General features: G+C 42.3%; 1 protein-coding gene across 1 annotated transcript in view; it reads right to left on the bottom strand.

Annotated features, from left to right (window-relative positions):
* The window catches only part of UBE4A (ubiquitination factor E4A), a 44,758-nt gene that overhangs the window by 12,831 nt on the left and 9,033 nt on the right, over positions 1-22,894 (bottom strand). The window contains exons 3-15 of the mRNA XM_047751799.1: positions 19,022-19,195; positions 18,331-18,443; positions 16,231-16,383; positions 14,507-14,666; positions 14,072-14,274; positions 13,671-13,862; positions 12,430-12,763; positions 10,912-11,032; positions 7,462-7,766; positions 6,040-6,172; positions 4,660-4,847; positions 1,136-1,236; positions 910-1,023 (exon numbers count right to left, since the gene is read on the bottom strand). Of these exons, the coding sequence (XP_047607755.1) occupies positions 910-1,023; positions 1,136-1,236; positions 4,660-4,847; positions 6,040-6,172; positions 7,462-7,766; positions 10,912-11,032; positions 12,430-12,763; positions 13,671-13,862; positions 14,072-14,274; positions 14,507-14,666; positions 16,231-16,383; positions 18,331-18,443; positions 19,022-19,195 (2,291 nt within the window). The remainder of the gene's footprint in view (positions 1-909; positions 1,024-1,135; positions 1,237-4,659; positions 4,848-6,039; positions 6,173-7,461; positions 7,767-10,911; positions 11,033-12,429; positions 12,764-13,670; positions 13,863-14,071; positions 14,275-14,506; positions 14,667-16,230; positions 16,384-18,330; positions 18,444-19,021; positions 19,196-22,894) is intronic.

Below are 22,894 nucleotides of genomic sequence, written 5' to 3'. Positions count from 1 at the left end.
GATGCAGGATTAATCCCTGGCCTTGCTCAGTGCATTAAGGATCTGGTACTGCTGCAAGCTGCACTAGGATGCAGCTCAGATCTGGTGTTGCTGCAGCTGTGGTGTAGGCCACAACTGCAGACTCCTGATATGGCCCAGGTACTTTCATATGCCAACAGCTATTTTAGAAACATTCCAAATAGGGACTGTGGAATTCCACTGTGGCTCAGTGGTAACGAACCCGACCAGTATCCATGAGAATTCAGGTTCCATCCCTGGCCTCTTGCTCAGTGGGTTAAGGATCTGGCAATGAAGTGAGCTGTGGCATAGGCTGCAGACGTGGCTCAGATCTGGTGTCGCTGTGGCTGCGACATAGGCCAGTGGCTACAGCTCCAATTTGACTCCTAGCCTGGGAACTTGCATATGCCTGGGTGCAGCCCTAAAAAGACAAAAAAGACAAAAAAAAAAAAAATCAGAATCTTCTAGGAGAAAAAGAAAAAAAAAGTCAGAATCTTCTAGGCAAGACTCATTGCCTTGGTGAGCCACTGTTAACTGATGTCTTGGAATGGAAGAAAGGCTGAAAGTCACTGACTGAATGAAGATCCTCTGATTTCTTTCTGTAGTGCTGGACTGATTAGTTCTGTCACTGTACCTTAGTTTGGCCTTTCACATTTCCTTGTCAACTCTCTGCCAAAGTATCATCCTAGCTCATAAGGCTTTGATGACCCTTGATCTTAGTCTCTAATAGAACAATACCTATCAAACCTGACAATGGTAAGATTGGCAGTAATTACTACTTGCAAATTTTTGGTGTCCAAGACTGGTACTAGGGGCACAAGGATTGCTCTATTATGACTAAGCAGTAAAAAGTATGTATGATGGTAGGTAAGGGCAGTTAAATCTGGATTTAATTTTTTTTTTTTTTTTTACCTGTATGGCTTCATCCAAAAGGAAGATGGCATCATTCATTAGCAGGTTAAGAAAGCGGAGGAAAAGTGGGGGATTCATGGCTTCTAAATTCTTAGAGGCATAGTCAGCCAAATCCTGTAAGTCCCAGCCCAAGAGAAAATCATTTTAGAACTGAGCCACAACCCACTGGGGCTTATCTGGAGCAAAACTCAGATAATTCAATTTTGGTTTCACCAAACTCTCTTACCTTAATGCTCTCTCGATAGTTATCTGTGCCCCACATGTACCTGAGGATGGGATACATGGGACGGCGGTAATTAAACTTCTGCTCAAATTGATGGGGGTCTCCTGGAATAAGGCAAGAGCAAAAGTGGTGTTATTAGAGAAAGAGTGAGAGCTTATGTCTCTCTGCAACCATTTTCTCTTATTCTGAATGTATCAAAGGCTACTGGCAAAACCTGCCTTGGGAGTTTATAAAGGCCTAGAATCATAGCCAAGAGTTTGCTGATTTCCTCACAGACAGTGCAAGAGGGAGACAGATACAAAGAATACCACAGGCAGAAAAGGACAAGGACTGAGCCGCACAAGAACAGCCAAGGGAAACAAGTGCTTCCACATTTAAATGTAGGATGCTTATCAGACTCTGCATGAGGCCTCAGCTGGCCATTGTGGCAGGGACAGCCACATGCAGAATGGGCTAAGTAATCCTCACATTCTTCATAGTTAACATCCCAACTCTGTGGCCAACTGGCTTTTGATTACTCTGAAAAATCAGGCCAGGAGCTAAAAAAATCTGAGGCCTATACTGCTTTTAACATACCAAAGATCCCAATGGAGTTCTATAGGCTGTGTCATATAATAAAGGAGGAGTATGGGATTTGGAGTCAGAATACTTAGGTTTTTCATTCGGCTCCACTTAATGCAAGTCTCAATCTTTTTCAACTTCCACTTACTCAGAAAATAAAGCAGGAAGTATAATATGCCCTCTATTATTACAAGCTAAGGATTATAGCGATCATATAAGATAATTGCAATGACTTATTGTGCAGCATACACACACACACACACGCACACAAAATGAAGATTTATCTATTTATTTGCTTACATCTGCAGTATATGGAAGTTCCAGGGCTAGGGACTGAATCTTAGCCACAGCTGCATCCTACATCACAGCTATAGCAACTCCGGATACTTAACCTACCATGCCATAGCAGGAACTCCACAAAATGAAGATTTATACACACGAACTCAATCATTAGTTCAACTCCTTTTACAAATGAGAAAGCTAAGTCTCAGAGATGAGCAAATAACAAAGTCAAAATTCAGATATGGGAGTTCCCATCGTGGTTCAGCAGTAACAAACCTAACTAGTATTCACAAGGACACAGGTTCGATCTCTGGCCTCACTCAGTGGGTTAAGGATCCAGCGTTGCTGTGAGCTGTGGTGTAGGTCGAGGACATAGTTCAGATCCTGCATTGCTGTGGCTGTGGCACAGGCCAGTAGCTACATCTCGGATTTTGACCCCTAGCCTGGGTACTTCAATATGCCACTGGTGCAGCACTAAAAAGACAAAAAATAAAATTAAAAAAAATTCAGCCATGGAAAAGCAGCCAGTAAGATGTTAAATGTCTCTGTCATTGGATGGTAGGAAATTCCCTTTAAACGGGGTCTTATATAACTGCTTTGCATACCTTGTTTACTGGGTGAGATGGGGTACTATCTACTCAAACATAACATTTCAGGGTTAGATCTCAAAAGGCCATGAGGGAAAGGGAATGCTGCTGTTTGTTACTTATTTACTTAAATTTTTTTTTTTTTGTCTTTTCTAGGGCTGCTTCCCTTGGCATATGGAGGTTCCCAGGCTAGGGGTTTAATCGGAGCTGTAGCCGCCAGCCTACACCACAGCCACAGCAACGCTGGATCCTAACCCACTGAGCAAGGCCAGGGATCTAACTGGCAACCTCATGGTTCCTAGTCAGATTCGTTAACCACTGTGCCATGACGGGAACTCCTAAAAAACTTTATTATAGTTGATTTACAATGTTCTGTCAATTTCTGCTGTACAGCAAAGTGACCTAGTTATACATTTATATACATTCTTTTTAATTTTTTTTTTTTTTTGGTCTTTTTAGGGCCGCACATGCGGCACACAGAGATTCCCAGGCTAGGCGTCTAATTGGAGCTATAGCTGCTAGCCTACGCCACAGCCACAGCAAGGCCAGATCCGAGCCGCATATGCAACCTACACCACAGCTCACGGCAATGCCAGATCCTTAACCCACTGAGCGAGGCAACGCCGGATCCTCTAACCCTAAACCTCATGGTTCCCAGTCAGATATGTTTCCACTGTGCCAGGATGGGAAATCCTTCTTTTTTAAATGACTTTTATTTTTTTCCACTATAGCTGGTTTACAGTGTTCCGTCAATCTTCTACTATACAGCAAGGCGACCTAGTCACATACGTATACATTCTTTTTTCTCACATTATCATGCTCCATTATAAGTGACTAGAGGGAGTTCCTTTCCTGGCTCAGCCATTAACTAACTCGACTAGGATCCATGAAGATGCTGGTTTGATCCCTGGCCTCGCTCTGTGGGTTAAGGACCTGGTGTTGCTGTGAGCTGTCATGTGGATTGCAGACACGGCTTGGATCCCGCATTGATGTGGCTGCGGCGTAGGCTGGTGGCTACAGCTCCGATTCGACCCCTAGCCTGGGAACTTCCAGATGCCGCAAGTGCAGCCCCAAAAAGCAAAAAAAAAAAAAGTCATTAGATATAAATTATTTTTTTCTCATTATCCATCATGTTTTATCACTGACTGTTATTATTTTTTATTTATTTATTTTTTTTGCTATTTCTTTGGGCCGCTCCCGCGGCATATGGAGGTTCCCAGGCTAGGGGTCGAATCGGAGCTGTAGCCACTGGCCTACATCAGAGCCACAGCAACGCGGGATCCGAGCCGCGTCTGTGACCTACACCACAGCTCACGGCAACGCCGGATCGTTAACCCACTGAGCAGGGGCAGGGACCGAACCCGCAACCTCATGGTTCCTAGTCGGATTTGTTAACCACTGCGCCACAACGGGAACTCCACTGGCTGTTATTTTTAATCTAACAATTAAACTGTAGGAGGTTAGACAGTCTGGATAAGATAAAAGAATATCTCAATCAGAATATCTCATTATCCACCATTCTGTAATTTTGAGGCAGAAAAAAATAAAGACCCAGATTTTAATTGCATAGCCTAATTTGTTTGAGTATGAGTCTATCAAAACAATACAGTAAAGCTGATAAGAGTATGTGACTTTCTTTTTTAAAGTGAGACAGACCTGATTCTACAACTTAGCAACAAATTAAAGAGACAATGTCGGAGTTCCCGTCGTGGCACAGTGGTTAACGAATCCGACTAGGAACCATGAGGTTGCGGGTTCGGTCCCTGCCCTTGCTCAGTGGGTTAATGATCCGGCGTTGCCGTGAGCTGTGGTGTAGGTTGCAGACGCGGCTCGGATCCCGCGTTGCTGTGGCTCTGGTGTAGGCCGGTGGCTACAGCTCCGATTCGACCCCTAGCCTGGGAACCTCCATATGCCGCGGGAGTGGCCCAAGAAATAGCAAAAAGACAAAAAAAAAAAAAAGAGACAATGTGAAAAAAAGCACTTAGCATCAAGGGTGGCACACAATAGGTATTTAATAATTGATGGCTTATGATATTTTCCTGACATTTAAATATTGATTAAATGATGGATCAGCTTCTCAGTTCTGGATTGCTGTACCTGTAAACTCAATGTCCACAAAGACCTTGATTAGAGCTTCTGCAAGGTGGGCTGCATAGGCAAAGTTGCAGAACACACGTTTCCGGTGGAACACACTGGATACCAAGGGATTTGGGGTCTGATCCAGGTGGGGCATCACTGCTTCCAACACCTCTGCCAGTTTGGCCCTTAAGTGGGGATTCTTCATCCTACAAACAGGGCAGAAAGGAAACTGAGCAGACAGAAAACTCCCAAATTTATAACTATCTCTTGACATGAGGAGCCAAAACATCCTATTACAACCTATACAGGAAATTACAGGGAAACAAAACAAAACAAAACAAAAAAACAAGCTCTGCAGTTCTGTGTTTTTTTTTTTTTTTTGGCTGTACCTGTGGCATTATGGAAGTTCCCAGGCCAGGGCTCAAATCACAGCTGCAGCTGCAGGTCTATGTTACAGCCATGGCAACACCGGATCCGAGCCGCATGTGTGACCTATGCTGCAGCATGTGGCAACATCAGATAACCCACTGAGCGAGGTCAGGGGTCGAACCTGCATCCTCACGGACACTATGTCAGGTTCTCACTCACTGAGCCACAACAGGCACTCCAGTACTTGAATTTCTATTTAATGCTTTGCTATTCTGTTTACTTCTCTAAAGTAATGTATTATATACTGTTTACTATTCTTTAAGAGCTTCACCTGGGGTAAACTTGCCTTTCCAAGCTTTCTGAGGATAAGGGCCAGGATATAATTATTCTATGTTACTTACAACACATACCATGTGTGCCTAATATTTGTTGACTTATGACTTCTCATTAGGTCTGCTCAGCTCACTGAAGGACTGGATTCTACCTACTTCTCACTGACACGGCTCAGGGGACTGTGAATCTCTTCTTTGTGCAGCGAATCCTCACTTACGTACACAGGTTCCTCTGGCCTACCACCAAAAATCAGAGAAGCAACTCTACTGGTCAGGGAACAGCTTCCTTTGGGAAAGAAGCTATGAATGGGAAGACTTGAGATCAGAGAGCATTTACCCAAGTTTACTGCTCATCCAACCCAGAATTTCACGAGCAAACTTTGTTATCATACATTAGAAGGTCATTAGCACCTGGCAAGGTCTCTGGCATTAAGGTAACTATTTTAACCAGGGACTAGCAGTGGAATTCCCATCAGGTACCTTATATGCAGGTTCAAATTCTCTGTGGGCAAAGTCCTTTGTTTATTATGCCTCTCAAGAGTGGGATTTTGGGCTACCATAAGGATGGTCAGCTGATTCATTAGTGTTAACACAACTTCTGAAGGCAACCCCTTATGATTCAGGCTTGTTTATTTCTTGGTCTTCTGAATGTTTTGCAGCTCTAAACTGTGACAGAGCCATGCTTTCAGCACTTCACCTTTCTATGCTTCCAGTGAAAATGGTGATAAAGTGAAGGACATGTTCCAGAGAATCTGCTGATGTCTCCAAGATGTCATCGGCAAAGCGGCGGAGAAAAATGAGGAAATCACCCAAGTTATCTGCAAAAAATTCTGAAAAATAAAATATTAATTAGAATTAGCCAAACATCTGACTCTCTATATTAAGCAATATTTAAATTTCTCCCCTTCACTTTACTTAGTGAAGGTTCAAAAAACCCCAAATGTCTTGGAGGTACTAGAAATGGCAATAAATTAATAAATCTAGAATCTCCTTTAAATGTAAGGCAATTTTTATTTTCATTCAAGTAAAGAGAAGAGTAGAAACATAAAATGTTAACACACGAGTGCAATTTAAGAAAGTATAGTGATATACATATATTTCCACACTCAAGCTTAACTCTGCGTTAATTAACCCTTTAGATGAAGAATCCTGAATAGAGATGAATACATTCGATGACTATGGTCATCAGTCTCCAGGGTCCTCCAATGGTCCTTGCCTTCTAGTATTTATGCCCTTGTGTATCTCCTCCTATACTATTCCAGGGTAGGAGATAAACCATGAGGCACACAGAAGTAATGGCATGTCATTTCCAAAATTAGGCTATAAAACAGCTTCCATTTTGGTCTCTTGCTCTGAGGGAAGTAAGCTGCCATACCATGAGCAGTACTAAGGAGAGACTTGTGTGGCTTGGAAAAGAAGCCAGCAAGCAACTGAGGTCTGCCAACAACCACATGACTAGGCCTGTAAGCAGATCCTCCAGCTTGGGTCAAGTCTTTTGATTCCTATGGTCCTGGTGGACAGCTTGGCTACAACCTCATGGGAGACCAGAGTCAGAACCAAGCAGCTAAGCTGCTCCTGGTTTCCTGACCCACAGAAACTGTGTGAGATAATGTTTGTGGTTTTAAGTTGTTACGTTTTGGGGTAACTTGTTACCCAGCAATAGATGACCAGCACAGTGATCAAGAACATTTAACCTGATTTTGCCTGAGAGTATCTGCCAACCTCTTATTAACATACATATACAATCTCCCTTCTGGGTTAACCAACAGACGATTTTTTTTCCCTAAAGAATAGCATAGAGGGAGGATTAGACAGATAAATTTATAAGGTGAATAACAAAAATATTAATGATAGAAACTAATAGCTCTGAAAACCCTGACTGCGCTTTATCCTTTGAAGACTATCTTCTGATCTGCACAGTAGTAGGGACACAAGGCTGAGGAATAAGTTGCCAGTTTCCCCAAGCTCTGACCAATAGACATTATCTACAAGTTTGAGTTGTTTCTCCAAAAACAGCTGAATAACTAAGGAAGGATACTTTGAGGATTAAACTTCCAAAGTGACCCAGTTAAACTTAGATGGTTATAAATAGGAAGTTCCCAAGAGACAGCCTGCTTACCTGGCACATAAGCCAAAGAACTGTAGCCATCTGGCAAAGGGAAAGTTAGCTCTATTGGCTGTGAGCCCTCATTGCCTATGGCCAGCTGAACTAAGAGAACAGCCATGGACACCTGCAAATTTAGGCAGTTTTGTAGCATCTGTGGCTCAGTCATGGCAGTCTTGGTAGAAAGATAGATGGTCATCAGTCGTTCAAACTGCTCACGGAGGTTGTCAGCAGCAGGGCTAGAACTTTGCTGAGCATCCCGCCAGGCTATCTGCAGCCGATGCAGATTTTGGTTGATTTTTACCATCTGATCATGCAACCTGCCCCCAAGAAAGCAAAAGAGACTGGGTCAAGAGTCTTATATAGGGACAGACTGTTTCAGAAAAACAAATTCTCATTTATTTATTCTAGTATTCCCTTTTAGGATGTAGGAAGCTGCAACTGTGATGACACAGAAGGCACTCACAAAAGTTACTGACAGGACAGAGGCAGGGGGTAGAGCACCAAGAAAATGTTACCAGGCATTCAACGTAATCGATTCAATTACATATAGTTAGTAGCCTTCAGCTGAAATGCTGCATCGAAAGAACCGTGACTTGGTTGAGTAGGGTGTAGACTGAACTGTTATTACATGTAATAAATAATGATTAGGCAAAGTACAAAAAGCCCAATAGGATAGTCTGACACCACATAAGTGCAATGATTGTATGTGGACTTGGTTATATGGACAGTTGTTCTATGGCTAGTAGAGAACTAAAGTTGGTGAAAAAGGAATCTCAGTTAGTAATGACCACATACAAACTAGTAGCCACTGGGAGGGAATCTAAGAGCGGCTTCCAATCTTCTGTTGTTCAATAAAATAAACGGTCAGCCAAATGGTCTCCACTGAAATGAAGACCCATAATTCAATGTTCTGGGTAGTTGTGTCTATGTGTACAGTTCAAAGTCATCCTCTTTGGCTCTGTGGGTTATGTCTAGGGTTAGCTAGCCAGTACTGGGAAACTAGATGACATTCATTTTTGTGTTTGATGCTAGGCAGCTGAACAGGTTAAACATATGCTAAATTGCTATCTATCATCTCACTTAAAATGTCAATGACAGGGATAGAAAAAATCTCTAATAAAGATGTAATTTCACTTTTCCAGAAATTTGCTGAGTTTTGAAAATACTGTGTCACTTTAAGAATCCTGAGAAGGCATTAAGAATTGCTGTCCTCCACAGAAAAGAAAATCATAGACTTGGAAAATAGACTTGTGGCTGCCTGATGGGAGAGGGAGGGAGTGGGAGGGATTGGGAGCTTGGGGTTATCAGACACAACTTAGTATAGATTTACAAGGAGATCCTGCTGAGTAGCACTGAGAACTATGTCTAGATACTCATATTGCAACAGAACAAAGGGTGGGGGAAAAATGTATACATGTAAGGATAACTTGATCCCCTTGCTGTACAGTGGGAAAAAAATTAAAAAAAAAAAAGTAAAGAAGGAATGAAATCTCAAATTTTTAAACTCAGACAGGTTTTGAACTTAATATTTTTGCCCAGAGCATGTCCTGGGCTAATTTTTGTTGTTTAGCCTGGAAAACATAATATAACTGTGAGAAAAAAAAGCAGGAATAAGTTATTGATTCATTAAAGATGTTCATAACTTCTCAAAAAAAAAAAAAGATAAAGCATTTTAGTCTTTTCTTCTCTGACTTCTTCCTCTGACAGAAATGCAGGGAAGCAGGGTAAACAGGGTCAGAGAAGGAAAACACAAAAAGAAAAAAAAAAGGTGTTTGTTGTACTATCTTCTCTACTATTATAATTTCTAATAAAACAAAATTATAAAAAAAAAGAATTGATGTCCTTAGTTCCCCTTCCTATAGTATGTAACTTTGAGAACGTAGCTATCTTCTCCTCTTATTTATACTTGTCACCATCAGCTAAATAGCAGGGAAAAGCAAAATCACAGAATGACATATGGTTAGCCAGAACCATTTCTAGAAGTCATACACTTTAGCTCTCAAATCAAATCTTCACACTTCCAGAATCCTCTTTATCTTTAATACATGGATTTTTTTTTTGGGGGGGGGGGCATGCCTGTGGCATGTGGAAATTCCTGGGCCAGGGACTGAATCTATGCCATAGCAGTGACCTGAGCCACAGCAGTGGCAACGCCAGATCTTTAACTGCTAGGCTGCCACAGAACTCTGATACATAGATCTTTTATGGTCCTACTGATCTTACTGAAATACCCTATACACATTCCTTTTCTTTCTTTTTTATTTTAAAGAGCATGTATTTTCTTTCAAAAAATTTTATGGCTGCACTGTGGCATATGGAAGTTCCTGGGCCAGGGACTGAATCCGAGCCTCAGCTGTGATCTACGCTGAAGCTGCAGCAACACCAGATCCTTTACCCCACTGTGCTGGGCTGAGAATTGAACCGGAACCTCTGCAGTGACCTGAGTGGCTGCAGTCAGATTCTTAACCCACTGCATCATAGTGGGAATGCCAACATTTCTTTAATTTTGTCAATTTTGTCTCTATGCCACAGAGTAGAATCTTCTCTTTTTTCAACAAGAGTAATGAGTAATGAAAATTCAAGAGCAAATGTTAAATGAAAACAATTTCACCTTCACAGATGTCAAAAAGAAGATAGTAATTTAAAATTTTCCAAGTTGAGAGAAAATTACTAGTGTTTATTTTAATTTTAAAAAGTTTAACAGGTCAGGAGTTCCCGTTGTGGCTCAGGGGAAACAAAATGACTAGCATCCATGAGGATGCAGGTTTGATCCCTGGCCTTGCTCAGTGGGTTAAGGATCCAGTGTTGCCGTGAGCTGTGGTATAGGTTGAAGACTCACCTCGGATCCTGCGTTGCTGTGGCTGTGGTGCAGGTCAGCAGCTACATCTCTGATTTGACCCCTAGCCTGGGAATCTCCATATACTGTAGGTGTGGCCCTTAAAAAAAAAAAAAAAAAAAAAGACAAAAAAGTTTAACAGGTCAAAAATTAAAAATAAATTCAAGGGAGTTCCCGTCGTGGCGCAGTGGTTAACGAATCCGACTAGGAACCATGAGGTTGCGGGTTCGATCCCTGCCCTTGCTCAGTGGGTTAACGATCCGGCGTTGCCGTGAGCTGTGGTGTAGGTTGCAGACTCGGCTCGGATCCCGCGTTGCTGTGGCTCTGGTGTAGGTGGCTACAGCTCCGATTCGACCCCTAGCCTGGGAACCTCCATATGCCGAGGGAGAGGCCCAAGAAATAGCAAAAAAGACCAAAAATAAATAAATAAATAAATAAATTCAAGTTATAGGGACGAAGTCAATTCATGCAGACACAAATAAATGCGCATAGTGCTCTCTTCCTACTAGATCCAAATGTGAACCTTCAGAATTAAGTGAGACTATATCTATATAAAGATTCACTTGCAACCTTCTGGTTATCAACACAACTAAATAGTTCTTTCCCAATGGCATCAGAGGAGTTACCTGTGAAATCCCAAGTACAAGGTGTACTCTGTCAGGACAAGGTTCTCTGTAACGAGGTTGTAGTTCTGGGGAAATTTCGGCTCCTGCACAGCTGGGATCAAACAGGTTTCTTTGTCCAAACCTCGAAGAAGTTAAAAGGAAGAGTAAATGGCTTGCCACAGACATCCACTTTGGTCGCCAGTGTTTCTGCTCTCTAGTTCAACTTCCACCCTACCACCAGTGAATTAAGTAGTATCTTTTCTGGGGGTATGGCAAACAGGTCCAGGGTGTGTGGAAGTTCCCAGGCCAGGGATCAAACCAGTGACAATGCTGGATCCTTAACCTGCGGAGCTATCAGGAAACTCCCATGTGATATCTTCTTAAAAACCAATCTTGTCACACTCCTACTCTTCTGTCTAAAAATGTATTTTGATTTCTGTCTATAGCAATTCAGTTAAATCTAGTTAGCTTGACCATGAAATCACCAAAAAATGAAAAGGAATGAGATAACTCTATAGATTTTTCCAGGGGATAGAGATAATAGATTATATGCTTCTTATTTTGTGCTTTTCTGTATTTAAGATTATTTACTCTTGAGCATGTGTTACTTTCATAATTTTCAGAAGGATTATGAAATTGGGAAGAAATACATCAAAATTAAGAGTGATTCATTCTGAGTGGTAGAATGAGTGATTTATTTTCTTTCCACTTCTCTGTATTGTTTGCGTTTTCTCCAATTTGGCTCCAATATCCTTCTTCCCCAGACTTATTTCCTGCCAATTCCCATAACCCCTACCCCACTTTCTCCTTGCTCTAGTCACACTGGACTTCTCACTGCTCCTTAGTTATGACTTTCCATAGCTCTGTGCCTTTATCCTTATGATTCTCTCTATATAAAGGGACTCTTGCTCCCTGGCTTGATAAACCAAACTCACTTTTCAAGACTCAGCAATAAAGACTTACTTCCAACTTCTGTAGACTTCACCGTTTACTCCTTCCTATGCTCCTATAGCTTAGTCCTATACCATATTCTGATGATCTGTTAACATATCTGCTTTATTCTGGAGACTTTGAGTTCAAAAGGGACAGGGATTGTGCTTTATTCATTTTTATAAAGAATGAATCCATGAATAAATGAATATCCAAGTCTGCAAACTTTAGAGAGGTCTCATTAAAGCACAACATCTAGGAGTTCCCACTGTGGCTCAGCAGAAATGAACCAAACTAGTATCCAAGAGAATGTGGGTTTGATTTCTGGCCTCGCTTAGTGGGTTAAAGATGTGGCATTGCTGTGGCTGTGGCTGGCAGCTGCAGCTCTGATTCGACCCCATATGCTGCAGGTGTGGCCCTAAAAAGCAAAAAAAAAGAAAAGTTTGTTTTCTTAAAATTTGTGATAGCTTTTCGTTCTGCCTCATCCTCAGGAGGCACCTTTGTGAAAAAGGATAAGGAAGTGAATGCCTTAGATGTTAGACACACAGCCACACACACACACACACACACACACACACACCCTGTTTTGAGAAGACCAGCTCCCCCTACCTCTCATGTGTACATTTTTTATTTTTCGTTCTTCATCATTCAACTCCTTCAGAGCACAGTAAGTGGGATTAAAGGTGAGGAGCCGAGAGGATCTGGGTTTGCAAAATGGCTGGCACAGCTTCAGGAGAGCAGCACCCAGATTCAGAAAGAAGGCATCCGAGGCATACATTTGGAAGAAGATTTCTGGCATCTGATTGGCCCAAATCTTGGTGCGGCCTGCATTTGCATGCAAACAGTTTCCAAGCCAGGACAAGATACAGTGTTTGGTTTCTGGAGAGAGCTGGAGTAAGTTCTTCAGCATCTGGTAGATCTTTTCATGGAACCGAGCCATGAACTGTTTAACCAGAAAACACAACCACAGAACATTCTGGTTTCACAATCCTAATATTTGTAACTCCCAAACCTTAGCCACTGGCAATTTCCACAACTACACAAATTCTAATCTTGTCTCACTCTTCCTGTACCTTACCCCCCATTTCTGATTAAATTTTTTTTTTCCTGGACATTTGTAAGAGATTTCCTGATGACCTGCCTAACTGATAGCATTTGCATAACATTAGAATAGAGGTTGGTAAACGTTTTCTGCAGAGGGCCAGATGATAAATATTTTCAGCTTTGGATGCCATATGGTCTCTGTAGCAACTATTCAACTCTACCATTGTGACAGGAAATCAAGCCATAAACAACATATATACACATGGGCATGGTTGTATTCATGGTTGTAAATAAAATCATTTACAAAAACAGGTGGCGGGCTGGACTTGGCCACTGCTATCATTTGCCAATCCCTGCTTTAGAAAGTTATGATGAGAGATTTAAATTGTCCCCAATGTATATGTCGGCCAGACCTCTACCAGAATTTATGCTAATAGAGAAGACGTAAGTGGAAGGAGGAAAAGGAAAAAAAAAATTGGTTTACAAGCTGACCTTCAGTCATAAGATTTTAGGAGCTAAAGTTATACGAAACAGCTTGGTGAGAAAAACAAGGATTAAGAGGGGACAGCTGTGCCACTGCAGAGGGCAAAGAATAGTAGCAGCTTATACTTAAACTGCACAAAGGTTTATCCTCTGCTCTTAGTGCATGTAAAAAGAAGGCAACTTCTTTACATGATTGTGGTAGAGAGCCACCAGACCAATCTGCTCCCCAAAGTGGCTCAAGCAGCCTTATCTGCATCTGCTCTCTGAAGAAACAATGCTTAATCTAAGAGCCAGGGCTGGGATACACCGGTAAACAGTTCCACCTGATGAATATTGGCCTCCTGTACTTTGATCTCCTGGGGACTGGAACGAGATGGATTCAGGAAGTATCCATGATTTTCTACCACACCCGGAGTCTTTAATAAGCAGGAGATATTCAGGATTACTCCCAGCAAGGTCTTCTGGTACATCTGTCCATTATTAGGGTCCTTGGGCTGAATGTATTCTACAAAAACCTGTAGGAGAAGACAAGTCCTACTTATTTGGCTATATGATGAGATTAAAATGATAGGATGAAAGGGCTTCAAAGAGTTAAGACTACGCAACAACCAAAGAAGTATCTTTCTCTTATTCAACAGGTAATATTACATTGCCCTCAGGACAGGGAAACATAAAGTTATTAAGCTTCCAACTTAACTGACTATATATGAGCTTTCAGACTTACCTTTGCCATATCCTTTTGCCTAGTAAAATAGAGAAGAATGTCCAGGTATGCGTACAACAGGATCTGGCAGAGGTCTAGATCTTTTATTCGGCCCAATAAAATATCAAACACTGGAATCATGACTTCTGAAAATGTTCGAACTTCCTCATCCAGTATCAAGGCTCCGATGATCTCATCCAGAAATTCAGCTACACTTTCAAAATCTGATAGGAGACAAATGAGAGAAAGAAGACCATAGGAGTTTTTATATGCCTTTACACACGACTCTTTACTCTTCTGATACTTCTACTGGTATTCAACCCCAAAGGTCAAGGTGAGTTCTCGTCCTTAATTTAGGCAGTATCATAGTGGATCTGAAGCTTTCTAATGCAATTACAGGAATATAAAACTTGGAAATCAAATGTAGAAGTTCACAGATCTTGCTTATGTACTCACGGCCTCCTAGGATGGCTTCCAACATCAAATCTACCAGTTGCTCGTGGATGTTTTGGTCAACATAGATCTCTGGGGTGAGGAGAACCGTTCGGGTATTGGACACAGTGAGATTCCTGCACTGCACTGCAAAGGGTAGCAGGTTCTCTGGAACTTTGGTAATCTGGGAACAGCATGAAGAAGACAGGGAAGAGACTAGCTCTGTGACCTGGCACAAGGGAGGACATAGCAAAAAAAATAGAAAAGACATATCTGATCCAAAATAATATTGCTTTCCTCTGGTTGCTTGAAAAGCCATGAGAATTCATTCTTTGGTTTGAGGAATTACCTGTTACAATTCCAATGCTGGGAGTTCCTGTCGTGGCACAGCGGAAACGAATCCGACTAGGAAACATGAGGTTGTGGGTTGGATCCCTGGCCTTGCTCAGTGGGTAAAGGATCCAGTGTTGCTGTGAGGTGTGGGATCACAGACATGGCTTGGATCTGGCCTTGCTGTGGCTGCAGTGTAGGCTGGCAACTGTAGCTCTGATTAGACTCCTAGCCTGGGAACCTCCATATGCTACGAGTGAGGCCCTAAAAAGCAAAAAAAAAAAAAAAAAATTCCAATGCTGGACGTGACCAAGGTTAGTCTACTCTGTTATTTACACCTAGTGGAAATGAATTTATCAGACCTTTAACAATTTTTAAAATTACTTTGTTCTATTTTTTTTTATTTTGTTCTTACATTTTTATTTATTTATTTATTTATTTTTATTTTTATTTTTTGTCTTTTGTGTTGTTGTTGTTGCTATTTCTTGGGCCGCTCCCGTGGCATATGGAGGTTCCCAGGCTAGGGGTTGAATCGGAGCTGTAGCCACTGGCCTACGCCAGAGCCACAGCAACGAGGGATCCGAGCCTCGTCTGCAACCTACACCACAGCTCACGGCAACGCCGGATCGTTAACCCACTGAGCAAGGGCAGGGACCGAACCTGCAACCTCATGGTTCCTAGTCAGATTCGTTAACCACTGCGCCACGACGGGAACTCCTGTTCTATTTTTTTTTAAGAGAAAACAATACACATTTATTATTTGATACTACTATGGCCAAAAGTTCAAAATCAGTTTTACTGGGCCAAAGTCAAGGTGTCAAGTCAAAGTCAAGGTGCAGGGATGCACTCCCCCAGAGGCCCTAAGGGAGAATCCTTTCCTTGCCTCTGCCAGCTTCTGGCAGCTGACTGCATTTCTTGGTTTGCAGCTGTATCACTACAGTGAGCTTCTGTGTGTGTGTTATACTGCCTTCCTCCTTTTTTGGATCAGATTTTTTTTTTTTAAGTGCTGCACCTATGGCATGTGGAGGTTCCCAGGCTAGGGGTCTAATCGGAGCTACAGCTGCTGGCCTACACCAGACACAGCAACATCAGATTTGAGCTGTGTCTGTGACCTACACCACAGCTCACAGCAACATTGGATCCTTTATCCACTGAGTGAGGCCAGGGATCGAATCCAAAACCTCATGGTTCCTAGTTGGATTTCTGCTGTGCTACGATGGGAACTCCAGGAGGAACTTATTAATTGGGGAGAAGGGTGGACCCCAATCCACAGGAAGGAAAAACTAAAACTTTAGAAGACAAACCAATAGTGCCTCTGATATCCAGTTCCAAATATACTATGATGTATATCTCTGGTTTCTGCGCGAAAGTCATACCCAAGAGAACAATACAGTATTCAATAAGGATTATTCTGTTACCTCTTCCTTGGCTCTTTGGAAGCAGGAATAAAGGTAACAAAAAATGTGCCTCTCCCCTGCATCTCGATCAGCAGAGAGATTCAACGTTGTAGAAGAAGTCATGTTAATCAAGTGGTTGCCTGGATCTTGAAGTAATAAGCGAGTGAAGACAGCCTATTAGAAAAACAAACAAAAATATCAAACCATTACAAAATTAATTCTCAAAATTTTTATTTTTAGGTATAGTTGATTATAACGTGTTAGTTTCAGGTTTACAGCAAAGTGATTCAGTTATATATCCATTCTTTTTCAGATTCTTTTCCATTGCAGGTTACTGAAAGATATTGAATATATAGTCTATTTATTTATTTATTTATTTTTTTGTCTTTTTTTTTTTTTTTTTTTTGTCTGTTGTTGTTGTTGCTATTTCTTGGGCCGCTCCCGCGGCATATGGAGGTTCCCAGGCTAGGGGTTGAATCGGAGCTGTAGCCACCGGCCTACGCCAGAGCTACAGCAACGCAGGATCCGAGCCTCGTCTGCAACCTACACCACAGCTCACGGCAACGCCGGATCGTTAACCCACTGAGCAAGGGCAGGGACCGAACCTGCAACCTCATGGTTCCTAGTCGGATTCGTCAACCACTGCGCCACGACGGGAACTCCTAGTGTATTTATTTTATGTATAGTGGTGTGTATCCATTAATCCCAAACTTCTAATTTATTCCCACCCCCCCACTGTAAAGTTAATTTAGAACATCAAGATGTAAACAATAATTTCGACACAGGTTATTATGAGAATCACAGGACATAAAGGGGAAAAAAGGGCCCAGGGGCTCATTACTTTAGAAAATATTACATATACTGATCTACTTGTCTATATAGGTTATCCTAACCAAGGTTAATTGTCTAGCATAGCCCCTAACATAGAGCATGCATTAAAAGAATACTTGTTCACTGGTGTGGAGAATCAGATATTAAACTTAAATGTGATTGGAATTCTCGTTGTGGCTCAGTGGAAACGAACCTATTATCCATGAGAATGCAGGTTTGATCCCTGGCCTCACTCAGTGGGTTAAGGATCCAGCATTGCTGTGTGCTGTGGTGTAAGTCACAGTCACAGACGAGGCTTGGATTTGGCATTGCTATGGTTGTGGTGTAAGCCGGTGGCTACAGCTCCGATTCAACCCCTAGCCTGGGAACCTCCACATGCTACAGGTGCACCCCTAAAAAGACAAAAAAAAAAACCCCAAAAAAACCACAAAACAAAGAAACCCCCCAAAACCAAAAAAACATATGTGAAATCTACTCTGTGTGACAGCTGACCTCACTCGGACTTTAAAGATAATTTAAACATATAAAGTTAAACTACAAGTTGCCAAGAGACTTCCCTACCAAACTTTCATTCCTTTAATGTTGATTAGACACCTATAAGGTAAAAATGCACTGTTTTGGAGTTCCGTCGTGGCTCAGTGATAACAAATCCAACTAGGAACCATGAGGTTGCGGGTTCGATCCCTGGCCTTGCTCAGTGGGTTAAGGATCCAGTGTTGCCGTGAGCTGTGGTATAGGTTGCAGACGTGGCTCAGATCCCACGTTGTTGTGGCTCTGGCATAGGCCAGCGGCTACAGCTCCGATTCAACCCCTAGCCTGGGAACCTCCATGTGCCACCGGAAGCGGCCCTAGAAAAGTCAAAAAAAAAAAACCAAAACACAAAACAAAACAAAACAACAACAAAAAAAGCACTGTTTTGATTTTGGAAAAGATAAAAAGAAAGCGATGGGCCTTGTCCTTGATAAATCAATGTCTTTAGGAAAGAGAAACAAGTATATAAGAAGCCGCTACATAAGACAGGAGGAGACAATTCCCATAAGAGATGCAGAGAGAGATTACCATAGGAGACCAGAGGAGAAAACACAACTCCTACTGGCCTAACTCTGTAAATAGGAGAGTATTTTAAATGGGTCTTAAAGGATGGGCAGATTTGTCACCATGGTAGACGAGAAGGTTCCAAAAGGGTAAGAGACAGAGCTACGTAAAGCCATGGTTGGAGAAAGGTGAGCACTGTTCACCTGCATGGCTAATTTTGGCTGAAGGCTCATGGTAAGAACTGAAGAATGGTACCTGCTCTACGTTGTTCATATCAAGCCAGTCCTGATCTTCCAGGTCTACTGCCATTTCTTCCAAATACACACAACGGCTGGGGATGCCATTCCCACTTTTCAGGCTTGGGTCACCTGGGAAATGGTTTTAATCCCGTAGGTTAAGGTTAATGCTTCTGTTTTATACAGACAATTGATCTTGACAGCATTTCTCTTAAACTCCAAGTTTGACTCGGGTACCACTGGAATGATCTCGACACACGAAACAGTATTTATAGATCTTTTTCCCCTCCAGAGAACATGGACTTTGTTATAAATCTAATATCATGACATTTAAAGAGTAAAATCCCAGACATCAGCACTAACTTTCGGGGTTTAACTACAGAAGGACACAGAAAAGCACTACCTGAACCTTTCTGGGGCTTTCATCTAAATGTTTAGGTCACTTCTGAGAAGAAAGTGGATTTGGCTACCATTCCCAGTTCCCTTTTAAGGTGGTAAAGACAGTAGCTACATGGCCCAGTAAGTATCAAAATAGGAATAAAAGTTGTATCTGTGTCAAAATCTGCTTTAGATCCATCAAAATCATCACTGAAATATAAACTGTGTTCCTGAGTTTGTTTAACCCATACAATAAGTGTCTAAGAGTAAGTCCCTAGTCTAAGCAAGAAGGGCAGAGTAATGAATAGACTGGCTGCAAATCTGTAACTTACTGTTGTCCAAAGTAATGAGGAAGATCCTTTGGATCATGTGATTGATGTTGAGTTGCTCACATATTTCCTGCTGTGAACGGAATGAGCGGCTAATCTCAGCCACGGAGTAATCAAATTCATCCAGGCTCTCTGACACACTATTATCTGAGTCATCCGGGCTGGCTGGGAATTCATCTGCCAGAAAATGTAAGCCGTTAACAGTTACAATCCTTCTTTAAGAGAAAACCAAGTACATACAGTAAATATAACCAAGAGAAGTATAATTTTAAATGTTAAGTTAACCATCCAATGGGTGAACATCTCGAGACAGGCAACTTTTTTTTTTTTTTTTAAATTGAGGTATCATTGACATATAATATTAGTTTCAGGTGTGAAACATGATCCAATGTTTGTACATTGTGAAGCAATCACCAAGATAAAGATCACCACAATAAATCCAGTTAATATTTGTCACCATACACAGCAAGAAAAAAATTTTTTTTGTGATAACTTTTAAGATTTACTTTCTTAGCAACTTTCAAATACACAATATAGTCTTTTGGGGGTAACTTTTTCTCATTAAAAAAAATTTTGTTTTCTTTTTAGGGCCACACCTGAGGCATATGGAGGTTCCCAGGCTAGGGGTCAAATTGGAGCGACAACTGCCGGCCTACACCACAGCCACAGCAACGCAGGATCCGAGCTGGGTCTGTGACCTACACCACAGCTCATGGCAACACTGGATCCTTAACCCACTGGACCGAGGCCAGGGACTGACCCCGAAACCTCATGGTTACTAGTAGGATTCACTTCCACTGCACCACAACGGGAACTCCTTTCTCATTTAAAAAAATTTTATTTTATGGAGTTCCCGTCATGGCTCAGTGGTTAACAAATCCAACTAGGACCCATGAGGATGCAGGTTCGATTCCTGGCCTTGCTCAGTGGGTTAAGGATCTGGTGTTGCCATGAGCTGTGGTGTAAGGCTCAGATCCTATGTTGCTGTGGCTGTGGCGTAGGCCAGTGGCTATAGCTCTGATTTGACCCCTAGCCTGGGAACCTCCATATGCCGCAGTGTGGCAGGTATGGCACCAAAAAGCAAAAACAAAACAAAACAAAAAAACAAAAAAAGAAAAATTTTATTAAGGTATAGTTGATTCACAATGTTGTATTGATTTCTGCTGTGCAGCAAAGCGATTCAGTTATACATATACACACATCCATTCTTTTTTTCAGATTCTTTTCCAGTATTGGTTGTCACAGAATACTGAGTAGAGCTCCCTGTGCTATTAGCAGATTGCTATTGATCATCTATTCCATATACAATGGTGTGCATATGCCCATCCCAAACCCAAGCTATCCCTCCTCCACCAACTATGCAATAGTTTTGTTAACGACCGTCACCAGGCTGTTCATTGTATCCCCATGACTTATTTCCTTTAGAAGTTTGTACATTTTGATCCCCTTTACCCATTTGCCTACTTCCCACCTCCTGCTTCTGACACCCACCAGGGCTGTATCTATGAGCTTTATTTATTTATTTACTTATTTATTATTTGTCTTTTTAGGGCCGCACCCATAGCACATGGAGGTTCCCCAGCTAGGGGTTGAATGGGAGCCACAGCTGCCGGCCTACACCACAGCCACAGCAACGCCAGATCCGAGCCACGCCTTCTACCTACACCACAGCTCATGGCAATGCCAGATCCTTAACCCACTGAGCGAGGCCAGGGATTGAACCCGCAACCTCATGGTTCCTAGTCAGATTCGTTAACCACTGCACCACGATGGGAACTCCCCCTTTGCTTTTTTTCTATAGCAGCTTAAATGGGAACCTCTGAGAATGGCATTCATGCTGAAGGGACAAATAAGTAGTGTTGTTTACTAAAAGCCACACACAAATCTACAGACAAAACGGTTACTCTGAAAGTACAGGCAATATTCTCAGAAGCAAGAGTTGCTTCAGTGTGGTGAGTTTAGTAAAAGTGAAGCTCAATAATGGAGGCCAAAGGTTTTGGCAGAGTACTAACTATTGGTGGAAAACAGGTTAGACCTGGTGTCCTGACAAACTCAGTGTAAACAAACCATGATGGTGAGGTGCCAAAATCATGACAGTGGGGCATGCACCTGATTCGTCCCCACCACTTGATGTCTGCAGTGCTCCCAACTCTAGCCAGCCTTATGTCTGTTTACAGCCAGGACAAGCCTTCTGTCACTCTACTCCTATACCATTCAGTTCTCCTTTGAATTCCAAGAGTAACGTGTGCTGATTAGCAAAATTTCCCTCAGCCACATACTTAAAAAATTTTATTTCCTCATTTCCTTATTTTTCCAATTCCTCTCTATTTTAAATTTTTATTTATTTATTTTTTGCTTGTTAGGGCCACACTGGCAGCATACAGAAGTTCCCAGGCTAGGGGTCAAATCGGAGTTGCAGCTGCCGGCCTGCCCCACAGCCACAGCAACACTGAATCCTTAATCCACTGAGCAAGGCCAGGGATTGAACCCGCATCCTCATGGATACTAACTGGGTTTGTTACCACTAAACCTCAATGGGAACTTCCTACTTCCTCACTTTCTATTTTCTTCTACAATCTCTTAATTTAAGGTTTCCCATTCTGAGCCTGTCTTAGAAACCTAGAAGAGGAGTTCCTGTTGTGATTCAGCGGTAATGAACTCGACTAGTACCCATGAGTTAGTGGGTTCGATCCCTGGCCTTGCTCAGTGGGTTAGGAATCTGGCATTGCCGTGAGCTGCAGCGTAGGTCACAGACGTGGCTAAGATCTGGGAATGTCCATATGCCACAGGTGGGGCCCTGAAAAGAAAAAAAAAAAAGAGAAAAAAAAGAAATCTGGGAGAGATTTCAGAGACAGAGACTCAGTCAGAGCTGTCTCTCTCTCTCTCTCTTTTTTTTTCCTTTTTAACTATTTTTTTGGGCTGCTCCCGCCGCATATGGAGGTTCCCAGGCTAGGGGTCTAATCGGAGCTGTAGCCACCGGCCTACGCCAGAGCCACAACAACGTGGGATCTGAGCCGCGTCTGCAACCTACACCACAGCTCATGGCAACACCAGATCATTAACCCATTGAGCAAGGCCAGGGACCAAACCCGCAACCTCATGGTTCCTAGCCGGATTCGTTAACCACTGCGCCACGACGGGAACTCCAGAGCTGTCTCTTTTTGTCACATTAAAAAGTCGATATTACATGGCAATCCCACTGTGGCATAACAGGATCAGATGGCATCTCTGCAGCACCAGGATGCAGGTTCGATCCCAGGCCTGGAACAGTGGGTTAAAGGATCCATTCTCAGAGGTTTCCTTTTAAGTTGCCATAGCTTCAGTGCAGATCACAACTGTGGCTTGGATCTGATACCTGGCCTAGGAACTCCATATACCGCAAGGCAGCCAAAAAAGAAAAAAAAAAAAAAAGAAAAGAAAAAAGTTGGATTACATGTATTTCTCCCTTGTTTCACCCATCACTCTGTCTACTACTCATCCGTCTTGCCCTTACTTCCTTTTTATTCAATCCTAACCAGAGAGCAAGGCCAGAACTTAGCTCTGTATCCGAACAATTCTGAAACACACAAAATAAAGGAAAAATATAAACATTTTCCCTAGAAATAAAAACACTATTATTCTGGAGTTCCTGTCATGGCTCAGTGATAACCAATCTGACTAGTATCCCTGAGGATATGGGTTTGATCCCTGGTCTTGCTCAGTGGATTAAGGATCCAGCACTGCCGTGAGTTGTGGTGTAGGTAACAGACGTGGCTCAGATCCCACATTGCTGTGGCTGTGGTGTAGGCTAGCAGCTGCAGCTCAGATTCTACCCCTAGCCTGGGAACCTCCGTATGCCAAGGGTGTGGCCCTAAAAACCAAAAATAAAACAAAACA

This window comes from Phacochoerus africanus, chromosome 11, assembly GCF_016906955.1.
Source record: "Phacochoerus africanus isolate WHEZ1 chromosome 11, ROS_Pafr_v1, whole genome shotgun sequence".
Taxonomy (NCBI): Eukaryota; Metazoa; Chordata; class Mammalia; order Artiodactyla; family Suidae; genus Phacochoerus; species Phacochoerus africanus.
Note: the sequence above shows the minus strand (reverse complement) of the source record. Positions and strands in the feature narration are given on the sequence as shown.